This window comes from Triturus cristatus, chromosome 3_1 (genome assembly GCF_964204655.1).
Source record: "Triturus cristatus chromosome 3_1, aTriCri1.1, whole genome shotgun sequence".
In the NCBI taxonomy this organism is placed as follows: Eukaryota; Metazoa; Chordata; class Amphibia; order Caudata; family Salamandridae; genus Triturus; species Triturus cristatus.
The window spans coordinates 207,859,032-207,882,276 of NC_140583.1; the positions used below are offsets into that span (position 1 = coordinate 207,859,032).

A 23,245-nucleotide genomic window follows, 5' to 3' on the forward strand; every position below is an offset into this window, starting at 1 on the left:
CTGAAAAGTATTTAGCCTCTGTATCAATCAGGGTTATTAGACGATAATTTTTTGGTTCTGCCCTTGCCCCTTGCTTGTAAATTGGGCTTATAAATGAGCCTCTCCATGAGTCTGGGATTGTGAAGTTTGTAACTGCATATTGGAAGATAGGCTCCAGTGCCTTGCTCCAGAAGTCCGGGTCACTTTTAAACAGTATTGGTGGAATGCCGTTAGGGCCTGGGGCTCCTGATAGTCGGCCCTTTGCTATTTGATTCATTATCAATTTGGTAATTTGGGCCGTATACTCTCAGTTTGTGGACAGTTCTACTATGGATTCTGTAGAATGCTCTTTGTATTGGTCTGGAACTATTCTTTTTTGGTTATCAGATGGGTACTGGCTGAGGAGGGCTGATTGATTTTTAACCTTGATGCTACTCCCAGGAGTTTGATGTTTAGGGTGGCTTATTAATTCTTCATTATTATTGAAATGATTGAAGAGAAAGTTTGCCCAGGCCTCTTCGGAAATGTTGGAATTAATTCCGCAATGCTGCGGTTGCTGCAGTTTTTTTATTGATTGCCAAAATTTAACGCTGTTTTTTTGCTTGGCGTCATAAATCAATTTGGCCCAGAAATCCTTGTTCTTTTTTGAACTTCTTAGCCATCTTCTCTTTTTTAGGAGGGCTTTAGTTTCACGTAACGACTGTCGCAGGTTTTGGTTACCAGGTCGTCTCCGTAATTGTCTTAATGTGTAATTTATTTTTGTTTTCAATTTCTTCGAGTCGGGACTAATATTTTTCAAATTTGGAGGAACATTTATGTACTTTTTTGAATTTTTATTTACAGGAAATCTTTTTCCAAGAGAGACGATGAAGGTCTCCCATATATACTGTTACATTTTCTATGTTTGTTGAATTGCACCTAATGCGGTGAAGGTTTATTGTTCCCACTGAGACAATAGATGTTTCAGCCTCCTGATGTAATATTGCTGTAGAATGAAGTACCATCTCTTGCGGCATATGGTCACTGAGAGTACTGTTACCTATTCGAAATGATGCTATTTTGTTGAACATAGTTAATGTAGTGAAAGTGAAATCGATAGTCGTTGATGCTTTAAACGAATGGAACGTTGGTGCTGGAGGGTTGTCTTCTTTGAAGCGGCCGTTAATTGCCCTCAGATTTAAGTGCTCGAGTTCTGACAAAAAGAGTATTGAGCTCTTTGTAGATTTGTTTGCCAATGGGAGGCCTTGGTTTGGGACACCCCAAATGCCTGTCAGGTCAAGGCAAAGGTCATCTTCCTGTGTTGTCCCTAAGAGGTGCATGTTAAAGTCTCCTGCCAGGATGATTTTATCAGTATTTTCCTCTTCCATTATTCTTGATACTTCTTTAACCACTTCCTTTGATGATTGTACTTTGTTTTTCGGATGGAGGTAAAACATTTATCAGTATTACCTTTTGAACTTTCTGGTCAAGGGACATTTTGATTGCTGAAGATTGTATACAACTTGGGGAAGTGATTTGCATTGTTAACGGGTGCATCTCGCCGAATTTCAATATAGAAGAGAAGAGGAGTAGGCCACCCGAGCGACGTCCAAATCTGTTATTTTTTATTGCAGGTTTGAAACATGAGATGTATCCCGGGAGGTCAAAGGGTGTATCCTCCCAGGTCTCCTGAAGTAAAATAATATCAAACATTTTGAGATAATTCAGAAATTCCGGATCGCTTTGCTTGGAATTTAGACCGTTAATGTTCCAGGAACTTATTTTAATTTCATGAGGGCCCTTATGAGGGAGCAATGTAAACGATGTCTTTTGTCAATTTGAATTTGTTAGCAGGATGGTCCGTTGTAAACCTTGCCTTCCATTCATGGCCGAAGATTCCTTTGAGGCGAGCTGGTTGACTATTGGAGTACAACTTCTTGCGCCATTTAGGATTGACGTCGTTGTACGGCGTGGACTGTCTGAAACTAAAAAAGGAGTTGGGTATTGTGGTTTGGGGACTGTTGTTAATGCTACCCCCCAGTTTTGAAATATTGTAATTTCTTTGCTGATTCTAGATGTTTTCCAAGTTGTCTTGGAAGCTTCCGAGTTTGTTAAGTTGTAATTTGGTAAAAATTCAACAAACAATAGGTCGGAACTGTGAATCATTGTTAAGGATGGGATGGCTTGTAAAAGGCGTAGTATGTTCCCCCTGTTTAGAGTATCTATCCGACCTCGCGACTTGTATCTGGGGGCGAAGATGATCGTATCCCAGCTATGGTGCTCCTTTCCTCCCCTTGTGCAGCTCGGAAGCTCCTTTCTTCCCCTGTGCAGCTCTCTAATGCTCCTTCCCTCCCCTTATGCAGCTCTGATGCTCCTTCCCTCCCCTGTGTAACTCTGATGCCCCCTTTCCCTTTGTGCAGATCTCCGATGCTCCTTCCCTCCCCTTGTGCAGCTCTGATGCTCCTTCCCTCCCGTGTGTAACTCTGATGCTCCCTTTCCCTTTGTGCAGCTCTCCGATGCTCCTTCCCTCCCCTTGTGCAACTCTGATGCTCCTTCCCTCCCCATTGTAACTCTGATGCTCCTTCCCTCCCCATGTGCAGCTCTTGGATGCTCCTTCTCTCCCCTGTGCAGCTCTCTGATGTTCCTACCCTCGTCTTGTGCAGCTCTCTGATGCTCCTTTCCTCCCCTTGTGCAGCTCTGATGCGCCTTCCCTCCCATGTGCAGCTCTCTAATGCTCCTTTCCTCCCCTGTGCAGATCTGATGCTCCTTTCCTCCCCCTGTGCAGCTCTGATGCTCCTTTCCTCCCCCTGTGCAGCTCTGATGCTCTTTCCCTCCCCTTGTGCAGCTCTCGGATGTGCCTTTCCTCCCCTGTGCAGCTCTCTAATGCTCCTTTCCTCCCCTGTGCAGCTCTCTAATGCTCCTTTCCTCCCCTGTGCAGCTCTGATGCTCCTTCCCTCCCCTTATGCAGCTCTCTGATGCTCTTTTCACCCACCTGTGCAGCTCTGATGCTCCTTCCCTCCCCTTGTGCAGCTCTCGGATGCTCCTTCCCTCCCCTGTGCAGCTCTAATGCTCCTTCCCTCCGCGTATGCAGCTCTCTGATGCTCCTTTCCTCCCCCTGTGCAGCTCTGATGCTCCTTACCTCCCTGTGCAGCTCTCTAATGCTCCTTTCCTCCCCTGTGCAGCTCTGATGCTCCTTATCTCCCCTTATCCAGCTCTCTGATGCTCTTTTCCTCCCCTCTACAGCTCTGATGCTCCTTCCCTCCCCTTGTGCAGCTCTCTGATGCTCCTTTCCTCCCCCTGTGCAGCTCTGATGCTTCTTTCCTCCCCTTGTGCAGTTCTCTGATGCCCACAGGATCTGGCGGCTGATGCTACCACTTAGCAGAAACTACGACGATTATATCACGTTTCAAGTTCATGTGCTAAAATCCACCACTTGTACATATTTTATGTGTACATACAAAATACATATGAACCACACAACCAAACATTTTGAGATTTACCAAAAAATTACAGAATAAAAGTTGCTCAAGAAAACCCATCGTCACATCATATTCCCTCTTTTTTTGGCTGCAGTACAGCATCAAAGAAATTGACAAGGGGTATACAGATTACATCAGATGAACATCTCACCTTATATAAACCAAATACTACATGGTGAAACGTATCTACACCCCAAGAAGAGAACATTGCTAAACCTACCCTCAATGCGTAGCCATCTACTCTATTTCATCTACCTGTACATCCACCTTCCAGCGTCCTTTGCAACCCCCACAAGGGAAGAACAGTTCTGCCCATCAGGACACCACCTCACTTCAGGTGTCATTGGTTCTTGCGGTCAGCAACAGCTCTGGGCAGCAGGGGAATGCCCACGCTTCTGAGGGCAGTACCTTTCTTGTGTGAAGACCTGGACGGGGTCTGTGATCTGCTGCAGGCAATGGTTGGAGTGGGTAAACGGCCTTAATCATGCAGCCTAAACTACACATGGCTAAACAACGCAGCTGGAACCACGCACGTCTAAACCACACATATGCCTTTACCACGTTAGTGGTAGCTAGCACTTTAGACTCGGAGCGAATGGGCAGAGGTGTTGCAGACTGGGCGGAGGGTGAATTCCTGCCCAGACGTGGTACGGCTTAAAGAGTAAGATTTTTACTGTGGGAGTTTTGGGCCAGGGAACTTCTTAAGGTTTTAGGGCTTATGGTGGGTAGTCAGGGTACTTTATAGGGCGGGGAGGACAGTTTTAGGACTCAGGGTATGGACTGGATAGTTTGCAGAGCTGTGTTTTAGGGCATCAGGACGGGTGATAGGGTACTTTTTACGGCTGGGGAGACTGTTTTAAGGCTCAGGCCGTGGGGCTGGGGTGTTTATTAGGTCTGGTGTCAAGGTTTTAGGGATCAGGGTTGGGGTGTCGGGGTCGATTTAAGGCTGGTGGCTGTGTTTTAGGGCTCTGGGCGTAGGGAGCTTGGGTTTTTTAGGGCTGGGGTAGGGTTTGTTTTTAGGCCTGTGGTCCACTTTTAGGAGACAATGCGGGGGTGGGGTGATGCTGGGTTGTTTTTAGGGCTGGGGTCAGGGTTTAACCCAGGGCAAGTGGCTGGGTTTTTGGCCTCAAGGCAGAGCTAGGGAAGAACCTTAACCACGCATATGCCTTTACCAATTTTACAACTAAATTTGTGGTAAAGAAATACGTAGTTAAGATGCGGTCGTTGTTGGGGATTGCATGGTTGGGCACGGAAGCTGGAACTAAAAAATGCCATCATAATTTGTAAATGAGCTAGACTAGATCTGCTTAGATTTGGGATGCAACTCTGTTGATTTATGGTGGAATTACTTTACTTTCGACTTCTCTAAAGGGATACTTGGTCAGAACCAAATGCTCCGGGCGACAGCCAATAGATTACTCCCTAGCAAAGGGCAGACTTGTTGTGGACACTGTCATGTTACTATTCCATGCTTTTCTGTTCTCCCACCACTTCCCCACAATCACTGGGGACCAGCATACCAAGCCCCGGTCCAGAATTCCATGCCCCGACAGGTGCCAGAAAGCCTGATTACTGCAGAGCTGGAGGTCAGTCGCACTGGAGTGGCCCAACCTTGTTGGATGTAACGCCACACTGCAACCGCGCACACTGACCTGTGACGGCTGGGAGACGGCAGAGCAGACCGAAGCCTGCCCGGGACTCATCATCGTTTTGGCGCCACCGCCATGGTTAGCGAGTGTCCTGGTGGGGACGTCGGCATCCGCAAAGAGGAGCCCAAGATTCAGGGACTCCTGGAGCAACACCGCCAAGAGGCAGTGGAAGACACCAAGAGGCAGTGGAAGACGCGGTCCTGAGACCTGGCGGGACAGGCCTTTGATTTGTTTGTGGCTGAGCCCGCACTCATCCTTGAAACCACATACAGTTGGAGAAACGGAAGAGACTAGACAGTGAAGCCGGTCCATACCAGTTATCTACGCCTTGCCGGGTCTGGGCTCTGGTGGAAGACTCAATTGAGAGGGGGATATTACTCCTGAAGCGGAGCCTAGCGGAGGCTCCTGTCCTGATGCTTGCAGCCCCGGGGACGGCAGAGACCTCAGAGAAAGCGAGAAATTCCGAAGCAGGCACCTAGCCCCTCTGGTTGGTAGCAGACCAGACCTCCCTTTGTCTGGACCTGGAGAGCGCTGTATGGAGCACGGCCTAGTGCAGTGGTTCCCAAACTGCGCCGGGGCTCCCTGGGGAGCCATCAAACCTAGCCAGGGGAGCCGAGCACCAAGCACTTTAATGCATTTAATGTTGAAGAGTCTGTTGGCTTCAGTTAAACTAATTAGACTTAAACGCATGATGTCGATGATTTGTAAGTGACATGCCTACAGCTGTAAACATAGTGCTTAATTGATGGCATGTCCAACACTCCCAAAGTATGTGTAAGATGCCTGATTTATTTTGTTAGGCTCATTAATAGTTTCATTTTTTTTCAAATGCATTTTACACCAATGCAAGTTATCAGGAAAGTAAGTGTTCCTGTCTATTAAACACATCAAGTATTGACACTTGTACTTGAACCATCGGTACTACCAGTACACATTTCTTTCAGCACACACATATTTCCAGACAGGCCTGCTCTCTCCTCGAGCACATGGAAGTAAAACACCATATATGGCATAATACCAACATTTGGAAGCAAGAAAGAGGAATGTTAAAAAAAAAAAATCTGAGGAAGTTATTTGGCTTGCTGATTTGGAGGCAATTTTAGGGAGGAGACAGCAAAAATAAAGCTGTATGTGGTTTAAAAAATTGTGCGTGCGTGCAAATATTCTTCAAGCGCAAAAACACTTTGGCAATAGGGCCTACATGCATATAAGTGCTATCTAGCACTCTAAGTGTGATAAAACAGTGTGAGAGGGTACTCTCAAAAAGGAATGGGCCAAGAAGTGTAACTAGGAATATTTTATTCAAGGCGCCGTCTTAGTAATACGGAACACCATGTGTATATGATTATAATACCTTCATCAGCTTCATTCCAATTATTTTCAGGGAGAAAAATGCCAGTACTCACGAGTCTGGGCTTACATCCCCCCACTCTCCCCAAAAAGTAACAGTGGGGAGCCACGGGCAATGGCCGATGGGTCAAGGGAGCTGCGGGCCAAAAAGGTTTGGGAACTACTGGCCTAGTGGGAAGTCACTACTAAGCTCCCGAGATGTCATGATAGATGAGGAAGGGATAATCCCCTTTCCATAACTGCAGGTGGACTTCGACCTTAGAAGACAGAACGCATTTACTAAAGTGGCGACTTATTGGTACTCCACCCCAGAGCGGCTACACAAGATTGATCCAACCAAAAGCCCAGATTGCTGGAGGGGGTATGGAAGTGTCATGTCCCTGTCATTAGATGACCTAGATCGCCATCTAGATACTCAGCTTCCCCGATTCCCATCGTATATTTTATTGGGTTTACCTAACCCTCTAACTTATCCTCTTTACAAAATATACTTATGCACGTGGAGACGACACCCACACCTACTCATCTGAGGTGGTTCCATCGTCTGTGCACGTTCCCGGGATGCAAAAGATTACACTTTCCACTACAAATAGCGGGGCAACATATGGGGTTCTTGGGAAACCATACCTATCTCCAGGGCTTTAAGTGGCCCGGGTCTCACCGGGTCTGAGCACCAGCAGTTTTTTAAAGTGAAGTGAAGTGAAGAGAGGGGTTTTTATAGAGCGCGTCTGCTGCCCGCGGGCGTCCAAGCGCTGGTAGTGGAAGGAGACTCTGAGGAGGGGCCGGGAGAGAACAGGGAGGATATGTGAGAGGGGGCAGGGGAAGATTAGTTTCTGAATAGAAATGTTTTCAGTTCTTTGCGGAAGTGACAGAGGGTGGGGTTGGATCTAAGTGAAAAGGGAAGAGAGTTCCAGAGTTTGGCAGTATTCAGAGAAAAGGATCTACCACCTACTCTAGCTCTTTTAATCCTTGGGACTACGGCGAAAAAAGCATTGGTGGAACGAAGGGTTTTACCGGGACAGTAAGGGGAGAGAAGTGAATGATTGATCTCCGGGCTTACTCTATGAAATGCCTGATGCGATATGCAGAGGGCTTTGAACTTTATTCTCTCTCTGACTGGGAGCCAGTGGAGAGATCTGATCCCTGCCTTGACTGACTGTCTGCGAGGGATCTGGAGAAGAGTGCGGGCAGCACAATTCTGTGTTCTCTGCAGTTTTTCCAACACATACTCTGGGGCTCCTAAGTATAGAGCATTGTTGAAATCCAGCCTAGATTGTACAAGGCCTTGAATAACCACCTGCTTGGCTTCAAAGGGTAATATTGGCAGGATTTTTTCAACATTTGGATAATCCCGAAGCAGGTTGCAGCTGTTTTCATTGCCTGAGTATTTAGTGTGAGTTTGTTATCAGCTAATTCGTTGCAATGGGAAGTAGAGACGTGGGTTGTGGTTGTAAGTGAGGGGATTTTGCAAAGGGTTTTGACTACCTGATAAATTTCTTTGGGTTTGGATTTAGCTGCCATAATTTTCTCGTTGTAGTATATGGATTGGGCAGAAATTATTTTTGTTTTGTAAGCTCTAATATTTTCTCTGTATCTTTCTTTATCGATAGAGGCGTATCCCAGGCGCCACTTTCTCTCCATTTTCCTGCACTGTCGTTTCAGTTCCCTGAGTTTGTCCGAGTACCAGGGGGCGGTTTCTCTTGCTCTTTTTAGCATTGTCTTTCTTACGGGGAGGATGGTATCAATAGAGTCCTCTAGCCATTTGTTAAAAGTTGTGCTATTTTGTTCAGGATTTTCGGAAAGGGTGGGTTTGGAGTTAGAGAGAAGGCTAAACCACAACTCTGGCGGAAGTTTCGACCAATTTCTCATCTTCCTTGTATTGGGAGGGGGGGGGCAACGGGGCTTTCCATGTGGACCAGTTAAGGAGGATCAAATGATGATCCGTCCATGGTAGGGGGGTGACGGAACCAACTGTTAGAGTGGAGCAGTTGGTAAAAACTGGGTCAAGCAGGTGACCTTTATCGTGAGTAGGTAGCTTTATCAGTTGTCGTAATTGGATCGCGGCTAGACTAGATACGAGCTCGTTGGCAGTGCAGTTGGTGCTAACATCAAAATGAATATTGAAGTCACCCAATAGCGTGAAATTCGAGGAGGACATGGCCGTGTCTGCAGTGAACGAGGGTAAAGAGGAGGGAAAAAGGTTCAGTGGGCCTGGCGGGCGATATATAAGAGCCCCTGTTAAGCTGTCGTTCGAAGTGAGCTTGAGGCAAAAGGACAGACTTTCGCAATCCGGGATTGGGTCAGAGGTGCAATGGCATTGAAAGATGGACTTATGGATAATGGCGAGGCCTCCTCCTTTCCCGCATATGCGGTCTCGGCGTTCAATTTGATAGCCCGATGGCAGTGTTTGAATTACGTCTGAGTCACAGTCTGGTGTTAACCAAGTCTCGGTTAAGAAAAGAGCATCAGGGGATAGTTCGTCTAGAAGAAGTGAGATTTCTACTTTGTGTTTTGACAAAGGGCGCCTCGAAACGGGTCTCTATCGGGCTCTGTTTTGTGCACTGACACAGGCGGTCCGTTATTTTCCGGACTGCAGTGACAGCAGGCACACCATGTGCGTGTGCTCACACTACTCACTTCTCACTAGTGGAGAAGTTACGGCAGGATGTCATGTCAGGTGAGCGTTGTAGGTGAAGGGAAATCTTTTAAAGAGAATCATTTTCTCTCTGGATTTCCCTTCTCTTTTTGAAACGCAGGAGCAGCAACATTGTGGTGGTGTCACCAGGGCTTACAAGCCATAGATGCTGTTTATTTATCTTATGCAACTAACAACCATTGACAAAGCGAAGTCATGACTGGTTGTAGGTATGATGTTACTTCTTGGATCATATATATGGATTCAATGACAGAAACAGTAAAATACAAGTCGGGCGGCACACTATGCGAAACACAGATTTTGAGTTTACGTATTTTTTAAACCACGCCCTTAATTACATTGACCACGCCCATTTGAGAGACCCCCTGTTGAACATGTACAATTATGTTGGTAGCAAGGTACTGTACAGCCGAGTGTTGGTCTAGTGTTTCTGTCATGCTTGCTACCGCGTCACCACTTGTATCTTCCCAATCTAGGAGGTATTTATGTGACGTCACTGTAGGAGGAGTGAGAGTAGCCATTTTGGGCTCCACGAGTCGGCTGCAGTTGTTCTGGTCTCTCGTGGGCCTCTGTGCATTATCTGCAATAAAGAAGTTCAATCTTGTCCTGCGTAAGTCCCTTCATTCTGCCGCAACAACTGGCGACGAGGGTTTTGGCTGCTGCACGGGGCCCACGAGGGAAAAACGGCTGTGTGCGACGGAGGTGACCGTCGTCTACAAGCCGGTGCCGGAGCGGGAGGCGCCGTGTACAGGCGGGCGCTCCCTTCGGCGATGCTGCTACTCCGTGAGTGACTGGGAGCTCCCTCGACTTCACCGCCTGCATTGCGGCCGAGGTACGTGTGATCCGCCGGCCGGCGGATTCTATCCCAGGAACAGCACGTGGTCGGCTGTGCTCGCTGAGGAGCCGCATCCGGACTCAGTCACCGCCTTTCCGGACGATTCCACGTTCCCCGACACGCTCACGCGCGCTGCGGCGCCCTGGAGGCCCTGTCTGCCAAATTGAGGGTGCTCCCGGAGGATCAGTGATGCGCACGTGTGATACCGACGCGCGTACAGCTGGGGACGGCGCGCTGAACCACATGACGGTGCCACAGGGTGTCGAGCAAATTGTCCTCATCTGGTGAATAGAGGTGTGCAGTTTCCTTGCCCTGCGCTTCATAATTGAGTGGCTTGCATGCTACAGGTGCTGTGGCTATAGTGCTTTTGGTCATATACCCAGCGTATACAGGAGCCTCCCTAGGCTTTGTGTTTGATTGCTGGACTGCTCTACAGTGAGTGTGTTGGGCGACGGAGTGCTTTTCCGCTATACACACGCGCCCAAAGGGTGCCGCAAGTGAATTACAGCGCCATGGCTCAAAGCAATAACATTTGTGTACCGCCTCTTTTCCTTGAGGAGCCAGGCAGGCCTAGTATGAAGTGGAAGAGTTGGCTGAGAGCTTTCGAAAACTACATTGTGTCCATTGATGGGAAGAAATACGACGCTGAACAAAAGAAAGCTTTGCTTTTTGGACTTCTAGGTAAGTTGGGTCAGGAGATATTTGACAGTCTTCCCGAGTATGAAAGTCCCCCAGGGGTGTTCATTCCTCTGACCGAGTACCAGGAGGCAATCAAGCGGCTGGAAAAGCAGTTCTCGGAGGAGAGCAATATCATGGTTGGTAGGCACAAGTTTGCCTTGCGACGGCAGGAGGAGGGAGAAACGATTGAAGAGTATATAGCATGTTTGCGTGTCCTGTCGAAAGACTGTGAATTTGAGGACATGGCGGACACGTACATAAGGGACCAAGTAGTGTTTTACTGCTATTCTAAAAAGGTCCAAGAACGGTTGTTGGCTTGTCGGAATCCTACATTGCAAGAGGTAGTGGATATCGCAAAGGGCATCGAGCGTTCATTGCTCTCTACGAAAGAATTAGCCAGTACTAGCACGACCACTAATGTATTTTATTTGCAGGAAAAGAAGAAATATGAGCATAAACAGTCTGAGAGAAATTGGAACGACAAAAAAGCGGGAGGGAAAGGTTTAAGTTGTTTCAGGTGTGGTTCGCAGGACCACCTGGCAGATTGTAAAACATGTCCCGCACTGGGTAAAAAATGTACGAAATGTAAGAAAATGGGTCACTATGCCGCCATATGTAAAACGAGGAAATCTGTGGGAAATGTGAGGATAAGTGCTTTAAGTGATTGTGATCAAGATCAAAGTGAAAACATTGTTTTGTCTATAGATTTGGCAGACGGTCACATAAAGGGTCCCATAGGTTCTGTAAGCATTGGGGCTGTAGAGTTGCCATTCACAGCGGATTCAGGTTCGCCCATAACCTTGGTATCTGACACAGTGTTTGAAGAGCGTTGGCCTTCTATAAAGTTATGTGCGACTGATGTAAACCCTAAAGCGTTTGGTGAGCAGGATATCGATATGATGGGTTACTTCTGTTATACCCTCACCTTCAAAGGGAGGACAATTGACACCAAAATATATGTGGCTGTAAAAGGTAGGAATCTGGTGGGCTGGAAAGACCTAGCAAAATTGGGAGTAATTTTGGTTCCTGGTGCTGCCGATCCTATAGTGCTGAGAGGAGAGTGGGTGAATTATGTGCACACTGAGAATCCACATGAGGATGTTGAAAAGGTTCTGAACTCTTTCACCAATGTAATTAAGAATGAGGTTGGTTGCGTGAAAGGTTTTGTGCACGAAATAAAGCTAAAAAGTGGGTCAGTACCAGTGAAACATAAGGTGCGTACTGTACCATTGTCAGTTCGAGCTGAGCTGAAAACTGTCTTGGACAATCTCAAATCAGAAGGCGTTATTGAAGAAGCGGATGCCTCTGAATGGGTGTCGGCCATAGTCGTGTCTAAAAAGAAGAGGACTGTAGATATAAGGCTGTGTGTCGACCTTAGGTCTTTGAATAAGAACATACTAGTCAATTGCCACCCGCTTCCGAACATACAGGAAATACTGTCGTCTACCTCGGGGTCCAGGTACTTCACGCTTATTGATTTGAAATCGGCGTACCACCAGGTGTGCCTGACCGAGGAGTCAAAAAGGTTAACCACGTTCATAACCCCATTCGGAGCGTACAGGTATGTCAGGCTACCATTCGGGCTCGCCTCAGCATCAGGGGTTTTTCAAAAGTTGATGGATCTGTTGTTTGGAGGCATGAAGGGCGTCGAGGCGTTCCAGGACGACATTTTGATTTATACGGGGAGTGAAGCGGAACATCTGGAACTTCTGAGCAAAGTGTTGGAGGTCCTGGGAGACAAGGGAATGACAGTCTCCAAAGATAAGTGTAAGTTCATGGAGACCAAAGTTGAGTATTTAGGTCATGTCTTGACTTCAGAGGGAATATCACCAAAGGACGACTTGGTTAGAGCGATCAGGAATGCGCCTCGACCGGAAGATAAGGAAGCCTTGAAATCTTTCTTGGGGCTCAGTGAATACTACTCGAAGTTCATCCAAGGGTACGCGGACAAAGTGGAGCCCCTGCGGAAGTTGCTGCGCAAACACGAGACGTACACATGGTCCAGTGAGCAAGCTGCTGCGTTTGAATCCGTTAAGGATGCCATTGCTGGGGCTCCAGCACTGAAACCATACAATCCGGAGTTGAGGAACGTAGTAACGGTTGATGCGAGTGCAAGGGGTATAGGAGCCGTCTTCTACCAGCTTCAAGGGCCGAGTGAGCATACTATTGCTTTCATATCTCGAAGGCTGAGCGAGGCGGAGAAAAGCTATAGTACTATTGAACGTGAGACGCTTGCATGCGTCTGGGCTGTGGAGAAACTGAAGAATTACCTGTGGGGAAAAGTATTCCAGATTGTCACAGACCACAAGCCATTGGTATACATGATGGACGGAGAAGGCCGCGGTAACGGGAAGGCGAGTTCGCGTCGGATACGATTGTTGTCCAAGCTACAAGAATACCATTTTACGATAAGACACATAAAAGGTGGCTTGAACAGCAGGGCAGATTGCCTGTCACGCCTGCCCGTGGGTGATCAAGATGACACTTCCCTTGATGACACCGAATGCGTGGTGGCGTTGGTGGATGCCACGGTGATGTGTAATGGTTCGATCACAGAAGACGAATGGTTGCAGTGTTTAACGGAAGACAACACTATCCAAAAGGTGATGGATCATCTGCGTCCAAATGGCTCCCCATTCGGAACCTGCAAAACGAACTGAAAAGCTTCCAACAAGTGAGCGAGGAGCTGACGATTGAAAACGGGTTTTTGAAGCGACATGATCTGTTTATACCTCTGGCGAGACTGAGAGAGAAATTGATCGCTATAGCTCACAAAGTTCACCCAGGTAGCACTGCTACAAGAAACCTTTTGAAAATGTATTACTGGTGGCCAGGACTGAGCGATGATGTGTGCAAGTACATAGACAAATGCGAACAGTGTTTGAAAGCTGATAAGCACTGGAAATTGAACAAAGGTGAGCTGCAGTTGGTGGAAATACCGATAGGGCCCTGGACAAAGGTGGCTATAGACTTTGCGGGGCCATTCACTTTGCTACCAGAGGAGTGCAGGTACCTTATTATGTTGACCGATTACTATTCCAAGTGGGTGCACTATAAATTTGTCCGAGCAGTCACCGCTGAGCGAGTGATACTGGTTTTACAAAAGATCTTCGCACTGGAGGGGCAGCCAAAGGTCATAGTGTCGGACAATGGGACACAACTTGTGTCTAAACAAATGACTGATTTCTTTGCTACATTGGGGATACAGCAAGAGAAGACACCGTTGTATAGTCCCAAGAGCAATGGACAGGTGGAAAGGATGAACCGATTCATTAAGGAGGGTGTTCAGCTTGCCATTGCGTCTAATTTAAATGTGAAGGAATTCATTAGGGAGAAAATGTGCACGTACCATACCACTCCCCACGATGTCACGGGTCACACACCATTTTTTCTGATGAGGGGGAGGAGTTGTAACAGTATACTCACGCCCAAGTACAACAAGTGGTACAAGGTGGGTGAAAAGACAGACGGTATACAAGACGAGGTAGTGAATTTCAGGGAGAGGATCATATCCAAACAAGTAAAAGCTAAGAGGTATGCGGATGCAGCGAATAAAGCCAAAGTCAAAGACATAGAGCAAGGCGATTGGGTTCTGGTAAGGAAACCATACAAGGTAGTGAAAGGAGAGTCAGTGTTTAGTCCTCCCAAACGGGTACAGGAAGCGACCAAGGGTGCAGTCTGTTTGGAGGGCAAAGGATGGTGGAGTAAGGATCATGTGGTTAAGCTAAAAAAGGGCCAAGAAGAAATAATAATGAGAGGGAATCTTGGGCAGGATGATCTGTGCGAGGGTAGCATTCTGGACTGGCAAGAAGCAAGGGGTGGTGGCCAGGGTTTGCACGACATGGAGAGCAAGCTGGGCAGGTCCGTCCACAATGGAGCAGAAAACAATAATGGTGGTGAGGACGATGTTGTAGTCTGTGAGTCACCCAGCATGGGGGATTCCGTTGGGTGTAGGCCGAAGCGGGAGGGTGCATTAGATCAGCATGCGTGTAGCAGAAATCACGGTTCCATCGACACGCAACCTGTAGTGCGCCCATGAACATGCTCCTCTAACAGATCAGGGAGAGAAATAAGAATGCCTAGACGATATGATGATTATATTGTGGAGTGATGTGGCATTATGTTATTGGTTGTCAAGGAAGGGAGATGTTGAACATGTACAACTATGTTGGTAGCAAGGTACTGTACAGCCGAGTGTTGGTCTAGTGTTTCTGTCATGCTTGCTACCGCGGAACCACTTGTATCCTCCCAATCTAGGAGGTATTTATGTGACGTCACTGTAGGAGGAGTGATTAGCCATTTTGGGCTCCACAAGTCGGATGCAATTGTTCTGGTCTCTCGTGGGCCTCCGTGCATTATCTGCAATAAAGAAGTTCAATCTTGTCCTGCGTAAGTCCCTTCATTCTGCCGCAACACCCCCTAGTTTTTCATCCCACTTAAAGCCCTGCCTATCTCTTCTATCTCCAGAATTTCGGGAAATGACGTGCGTTAAATACCTCAGAGTACTGTGCTCTCTGAACTATTGACCACTTCCGGCTCTGGGGCAGTTTCATAAATTTGCATTGAGTTGTGATTAATATAGTTATGGAGTCAGCTGAGTGCTGGGGAGTGGGAGGGGGGGCGGAAGGGGATGTGTTTTTATTGTTTAGTTACTATTCATAAAAGCCGCACCTTGCTGATCTCATGAAACTTTGTAGACTAAATGGCATTTATCCTGCAAGTGGCATAAATGAATATAAAGATTTAAACCATAATTCCGTTTTTTTGAACACTTACGCACACCACTCAGGAAGCAGTTTTACTTTTTTTTATTTAACACGTGCACGTGTTTGCCGCTCATGTGGGTTCCACATTAAGCCTGCTCGAGGGTGTTCTTGCAACGCAAGGCCATAGGGGCCGCTTTCCTTCAAGTTCTGCGTTTTGTGCGTCAAGAGCCCTAAGCAGCCAGTTCTATCGGTTACTAGGCACCAAACCGGCATTTCCGCATTTAGTGTCACCGCCTGGGCAGTTATGTTGCCGTCCGCTTCAGCGGCTAAATACACGCAACGTAACCTCTTCCTGCGTTTGGAAAAATTGATTTAAGTTATTTCACCAGAACCTACTGCCCACTCCCACGGCAATTTACGGAAACCAAAATACTCCAACAATACACAAAAAAGCATAGTTACACAGCTGGTAAAGTGATATTCCGATAAACGACACATCATTCCTAATCCATTTTCTATTTCTATTTCTATTTAGGGAGTTTTGTAAAGCGCTTGGTGACGCACAGCGGCGTGTCCCCGCGCTAAGGAGCGGCTGCTTACTGGAACCTACAGGAGTGGAATACTTTACTGTTCAAATAGTGCAGTTTTAAGCTTGGCTCTAAAGATTAGTTCAGATGGTTCGAGACGCAATATTAAGGGTAATGTGTTCCATCTGACGGCTGCAAGGTACCTAAAGGATCTTCCGCCCATCCGTGCTCTAGACACCTTGGGGATAACGAGGAGTCCTGAGCCAGAGGATCTGAGGGAGCGGGACGGTTCATAAGGCGTCAGCAGTCCTTTCAAAGGGAGAGGAGACCTCCCGTTGATGATCCGATGGCACATGCAGAGTGCTTTGAATTCAACCCTACTTCTGATCGGGAGCCAGTGCAAGGACCGGAGGGCCACAGAGGATGCGGCTCTTCTGGGTAGTCTAAGTACTAGCCTAGCAGCGGCATTCTGTAGGACCTGTAAACGACTCAAATTCTTCTTCAGAGTCCCTAGATAGAGGAGATTGCCATAGTCCATCTTTGAAGTGACTAATGCATGCACAAGGGTTTGACGGGCATTTACGGGTAGAAACTTCAGTGCCTTCCTGAGACTTTTGAGGGTCCCAAAGCATGATCCGACCACCCGGTTGATCTGAGGACCGAAGGTCAGGTCGGAGTCAAACCAGATGCCCAATTTCTTCGCTTTCAGGCACGGGATGGGTGTTGAACCTAGGCATGGTGGCCACCATGCCGACGTCCACGCCGATCGGTCTCCCCCTACGACAAGCACCTCGGTCTTGTTTCCGTTGAGCTTAAGGCAATTTGCGGACATCCAGGCAGCTAGGTCTTGCATACAGGCTCTGAAGGTGTCCGCCGAAAGATCGGGTGCACGCGACAGGGAGATCACCAACTGCGTGTCGTCGGCATAGGATACCATTCGAAGGCCGTAGCTCTCTACCAAAGAGACAATCGGAGCTACATAGAGATTAAAAAGTGTTGGGCTCAGGGACGAGCCCTGCGGCACCCCCTGGTTCAGAACGATTCGCTCAGAATAATAGTCACCCTGCCTCACTTGAAAGCCTCGGCCTGCAAGAAATGAATGAATCCATTTCAGCGCTGCCCCTCTTACCCCACCTTTGCTCAGACACTGTAGCAAGATGGAATGTGCTACGGTGTCGAACGCCGCGCTAAGGTCTAAAAGGATGAGAGCCATAGTTTGTCCCTCGTCGGCACCCTGCCTGAGGGTTTCGGAGGCCCTGAGGAGGGCAGACTCCGTGGAATGGCGGGGCCGAAACCCGAATTGAGTCGGATGAAGTAGGTTACTATCCTCCACATATTTCATTAGCTGCTTATTTACCACCTTCTCAGCTACCTTCGAAAAATAAGGCAGGAGAGAGATGGGGCGTAAGTTATCCAGCTTGTCGAAGCCGATGTTAGGCTTCTTACGGAGGGGAAGCACCACAGCCTGTTTCCAATCCTCAGGTATAGAACTGGATCGGAAGGAGACATCTAGCAAATGCCTGATATAAGGTTCTAGTGTCTCTAGGCTGTCACTCAACCTTTTTGGGGAAGCAGGGTCGCGTGGGGAGCCAGATCAGACGGATCTGCAGATTTTGACAAGATCCTCCGATAGAGGAGTGGTGAAGTGAAGTAGCAGATCTAAATCGGCTTCAGCTCCTGCTAAGTCAGCAGGCTCTTCCGATAGGGGTGGCGTGTCGGGAAAAGCAGAGTAAATCTTACACACTTTGTCTCCGAAGTAGTTGGCAATGCGGTTACATGCTGTTACTGAGTAATCTTCATCTCGAGTAACGGTTTTTGGGGTGGATAGGGATTTATATATGCTAAACAATTCCCTAGCCGAGTTTTCTGCCCCGTAAATTTTATCTGCATAGTAGGTGGCTTTCTCTATCCGGATTTTATTATGATAGGATCGTCTCTTTGTGAGGTAGGCCTCTTTCATCCGATCATCATATGCCACTCTCCATTGTCTTTCTGCTCGTTTGCAGTCCCTTTTGGCACAGCGCAGCGCCTCGCTGAACCAGGGTGCAGTTCTTTGTCTGTGGACAGCTTTGGTTGACCAACCCAATGGGGCTGTGTGGTCCAGAGCAGCCGTGATACGGTCATTGAGCAATTTATTTGCCGTTGTCACGTCATTTCCTCCTGGGGGCCCTTCCACGGTAAGAGCCTTATTAAACTCTCGCAGGGAGAATCTTGCCCACCTACGTCGAGGGTAGTTAAGAGGGGTGGGAGCGCTAGCTTTATGCTTGGACAAGTAAATAGTGAATGGAACAAGAAAATGATCTGTCCAGGGCAGGGGCACTGGGGGAGCGACTAAAACACCCTCCCAATTGGCGAATATTGGGTCTAGCAGGTGCCCACGATTGTGTGTTGGAAGCTGACCTTTTAACTCTAGCTGTAGGGTGTGAAGTTCTTCCCGGAACTCCACCGCTCCTTTGTCTAGTGCGTCTTGCAGGTGTATATTTAAATCTCCCAACAGCAAAAACTTGTCCCTCCTAATCGCTGTTTCTGTGACCCACTCTAAGAGATTTCCTTTAAAACTGGCCATAGGTCCCGGTGGGCGATACATTAGCAGGCCCTTTACAGTCATGCTCCCATCAATTGTTATGGTGAAAACACCCGCTTCACAACCTGCCAGGTCAACTAGTTCTAGTTTGCAAGGCCATTGTTGTTTAAAGGCGATCGCAATCCATACCAATCACCGAAGTAAAAGAACGCGTTGAACAGGCAATCAGAACCCGCATGCGCACAACACAGCTCTACAGATGGCGGGAGAATCTTTATCAGCCAATCAGCTATACCGCTTCCATAACTATCCCTTCGTGAGCACGAGAGACCATCCTCCCCACCTCCCCCTTGACTCCAGGCAGGCAATTTGACAATCGTTTACCCTCGTGAAGTAAGACCAATGGTAAAGTACTACAGCAGGCTTGCGCGTACACAAACACACCTGGCACTGAAACTTGAGCAGGAAAAAAATTATTGACATCAACATGAATTATCACAAGCACATTAGTGAACAGATCCATCATTGCACAAAAGTCACACAATTATACTTTGGCTCAGTGGGCTAAGCATTGACTGCATGATGATGTGTTTGACCTCATGAATACAGGTTTGAATCCTGATGAGTCAACATAGCCGATCAAGAAGCTCTTTTCAGTTAGGTAACAATAAATGTAATGTTCCTCAAATTACTGACCTCAGTAGGATGACAGCCGGAGTTTTCTCGGTCAGAAGTCAAATTCCTGGCAGACTAAGGGACAATATTCGTTCTGTTGCATGCAATACATATTTTTCTCGTCTTCATGACCATAGGTTGAGAGCACTGTTGGATTTTTTTCCCCTAATATGGTCAGGAGCAGTTTTTCAGGACAGAAGGTCCCTATAGCCTACACATCCCAGTGGTGTTAGGGCTCTCAGTCAGTGTAATGTGTTAAAAGTAGTTGTTAGCACTTATCACTTTGGTTTCGAGCTGTGATCTATCATGAAGAAAGAATGCATTTGTTGGCCCCTGCCATATTCGAACAACCCGAAAAGGAGGTCATACTTCTCGTATCTTGCCTCATATTTTTTGAATAAGTTACCTGTTCATATTCGTACGCCATACTTTTTTGACTTTCAAAAAGCTAATTAAGACCTGGCTTTTTAATCTTTGTGAGATTTTGTTTACATGGCTTTAACGCTGGGATACTCTGCCTGGAGTGAGCGGTTACAGCGATATATCATGTGTCTGTAACATAGCATACCAACACATAAAGAAGCTAGGGAAATATTTGAAAAAAAATAGAAAATAATGCTTATCCTCAGGCTACTTCCCCACTATTACTCCTTCAGCTTCGCTCTGTGCCAGCTGTCAAATTGTTTTCATGAAAATCATCTCACATAGTCTTCAAACTATTTCATTCTTAATCATTACACTCTACCTCAGTCTACTGCAGTCAATAGTACTCCAGCACCTAAAGATAAGCGGCTCTCTTTTCTCTTATTTCTAATGATCTGGCACAAGATTCCCTATGGCTCACCTCTGGTCCAGCGGCCTACCAAAATATTTACACTTTATTAGGCCACTTTTGCCCGATATTTGAGGAGCAGTGCAATCTATTGCTGAAACCCTCATTGACCTTCAGATGACCCCCACCATCTTGGCCAACTACAAGTCCCTATCTCTGCTACCTCCAACAGCAAGGACAAAGGTCTCCCCACCTGCTCTTGTCCTATTTCGTTGTTAGACAGCACTGTATAAATCTGAGGTAGGGCAATACTCTCATGACTGGAGGAATGGGCACTTGAGAACAGGGTACTGTCTGATGTGCAGTTTGGGTTTCACCCTGGGTTGGGCACTGTAGATATGGGCATTGCACAAGGAGAACCAGGAAAAATCAGTACCATCTGCTTGAATCCACAATAAGAACATCCCTTTTATACCTCGACACCTGTGAGCCCTGATGGTAGGAGCAAACATACCATCTCTTATAAATTATGCAAATGTCTGCTATTTGAGGCTTCTTGAGAACGTTGCAAAACCAACAGCTTCTTCAGAACATGGTAGTCTGGGCGGGCTTTAACCTTCAAAGTTTTGTTCATGTATCCAAAGTCGTCACTAAATGCACTGCCTGCCTGTTGTGCAGAGAATCTATTTAATAGCGGCATGTCTTGACCATTTCGCTTTCTGCGGGCTTGGACCCAGTTGTATATGGTCCAGGCTTGGAAGGTATTCCCCCCAGCATCATCCTATCTTTCACCTGCGGTCTGACCCTCGATTAAAGGTTCCTATCTTTAAATGTGCCAGGATTTTAGGTAGGGCTTTCTCAGTTTTGAACCTGCAACTCCGCAGCTATCGACCTCTCGCTCTTTGTCAGATTATTAGCCATAAAGTAGACGTAAAGCTCCCAAAACTCCTCTTTCATTGATTTCTCTCTGCTTGCTTCTCTCACACTGACAGTTCTAGCACCACGATGCCTGCTAGTGAAAGTGTGCCTTACAGTATAATCACTACAGCAGCTCACTATCCAAATGAAGCTAATACACTTGCAGTGGAGACTGGGCCAACCTCGGGCATAAAAAACGATGTCCATTCACTCAGACTCACCTGTGTAGTGGCAAGATGGACAGGATTTCTGAAAACGGTCCATAGAACGCTGGGATAACAGGGTGGAGTAGTCAGAGAACCCTCATAGCGATAGTACTCATCCAGTCTCTCGGGGAGGAGATCCCGCACATTGAAGCCTGAAACCGGAACCCTCTGGTCTAGAAGAAATAGAACCTACCTTTAGGCACAGTACTTATTAGAATACATAAACCTATTTTTATGGTCATCATAACAACTGGGTAAATTAAGATACTCTAGACTCCTTTGTACTTACCACACCCGTCACGATTTAAATGTGTAGTATAATAGGCTGCCCCCATTTTCAGCAGCATGCATGCTCTTTTATGAACAACTTTAAATATATAAAACAAATGCTGGGAGGTGTAATTTCCACTCTGTTGTAGATATTTTTCTTAATTGTAAGATTTAAAAAAAGAGCTGGATTTCAATAGTTTGATTATGGTTTCACTGCGATCGATCTCCAGAGACCAAAAACAGTTTGTACTGTAAAGGTTACATCCTACAGTCGCGAGAGCTCACACATCTTATCTTCTATTTACGAATATTCCAATTTTAAGACAATTAAAGTAAGAGTACTTGGTTAAGACAAGAAAGTGTAAAAAGAAATCCCATAAAGTAAATAGCCATCAACAAGGTATTTGTACTTACCTTTGTATCTCACATTCGCAAATTTACAGAAAATGTTTTCGAAAGATGGATGGAAAGATCCCAGCTGTATAGAAAAAAAGTCACACAGGATGCAATTATACGCATTTCAACATTGTGTCTTAAGAAAAGCATCAATGTATTCCTCTTACAAAAATAGCTCATCTGAACAAAATTGTTCCCTCTCACAGCAAGGCATTGAATCCATCAATATTATTCCACTATAACAGCTTAAATTATTAGATGATCTACGTAAACCAAAATCAATCTAAATTCGAACCAGGTGATTATGTAGAAACGTATCAAACCTTCTCAGGAGACCAAAGCATAAAATGACACCACTTGTTAAGAGTAATTTCCTGAGCCTCATTTAGATTGCATGGACTACATCCAGAGACTAGTGCAACGAGATTGTAAACCAGGAAACAGGTTTGTGTTCAGGCTCAAACTCTGTCAATCCAGAGTCACTGGTAAAACATGGAGGACAACTAGTACCACCATTTCTGGGAACACCAGGATTCAGAAGAGCGCGATTAGCAGATGATCCATGAAATGGGTTTTAGTAAATAGGCTCAGTGGCTGCTGGTGGTTCCCTAAAAGTCAATATTATAGGGCACATGGGATGCCACAGGATGAGAGAGATGACAAGTATATGGATTGTGATTAAACCGATAGGTACTTGCTTGTAAACCTAATTTTTCAGCAAGGAAATCTTCTTTGAAGTCAAACACTCGCACAGTCAGGAAAGTGCGAGGGATCCTTGAACACCTTTTAAATATATAAAACTGTCCATATTTAAATACAGATAAACATTGTAGTTTATACAAACTTACATTTGCCGTATTAGGCTAGTTTTTCTTCGCCAATTAGAGCTACATTAATACTTCAAAGTCAAAAAAGGCCATCAGTACAAATGACTTGGTTGTGTACTAAAGCACCTTACTCTGGTTCCCGACCAGTAAAGCAGTAATAAGAACGCATCCCTCTTTTCTCACAAACGTAGTCTCAGATTTTCATGGCTACTTCCTTGTCTGCAGTTTTGAAAACTCCTACTTTCCTGCAAAAAGATTCTTGCATTCCCGAGAGGTCAGGATGGCCCTCCGATTTCACCTAGAGGAAACAAACCAAAGCAACTAGGAAAATATCCCTTTGGCTGTTTAGAAGTAGGCGTCTCGGTTAGAATGGTACTAAGGTTTACAATCACTAGATGGATTGTGTTACAACCTTATGATTACAACACGGAAAATAAATCAGTACTTGGTAAAACCAAGGCACTCTTTGTGAGACGTAAAGCTGTCGCAGCTGCTTTGTTGAGAAATGTATCGATAAAATATATTTGCAAAGCAGCGTCTTGTAAATCAGTCCGTTCATTTAGCAGACGTTGGTGCTTAGATGAGAAGTCCAAAATAGACACTAAATCGGGTCCAGTTTCTTTGAAGAATCTCTTTGATTAGGTTGATCCTAGTTTTATAGACATATTTCCCATCCTGTATCCTTACCATCACTATTTTAGGGGATACATGATTGACTATCAAATGTGGATCTCACAATGGAGAAGTAAAAGTTACTTACTTGTAATCCCACTTCTGCCGCAATGTAATCTTTAATAGAACATTGGAATGTTGGAAGCT

General features: G+C 46.3%; 1 protein-coding gene across 1 annotated transcript in view; it reads right to left on the reverse strand.

Annotated features, from left to right (window-relative positions):
• LOC146859935 (carbonic anhydrase 12-like) overlaps positions 1-23,245 on the reverse strand; it is a 309,381-nt gene that overhangs the window by 44,900 nt on the left and 241,236 nt on the right. Inside the window, exons 6-7 of the mRNA XM_085643677.1 lie at positions 21,618-21,681; positions 20,949-21,106 (exon numbers count right to left, since the gene is read on the reverse strand). Coding sequence (XP_085499803.1) covers positions 20,949-21,106; positions 21,618-21,681 — 222 coding nt within the window. The remainder of the gene's footprint in view (positions 1-20,948; positions 21,107-21,617; positions 21,682-23,245) is intronic.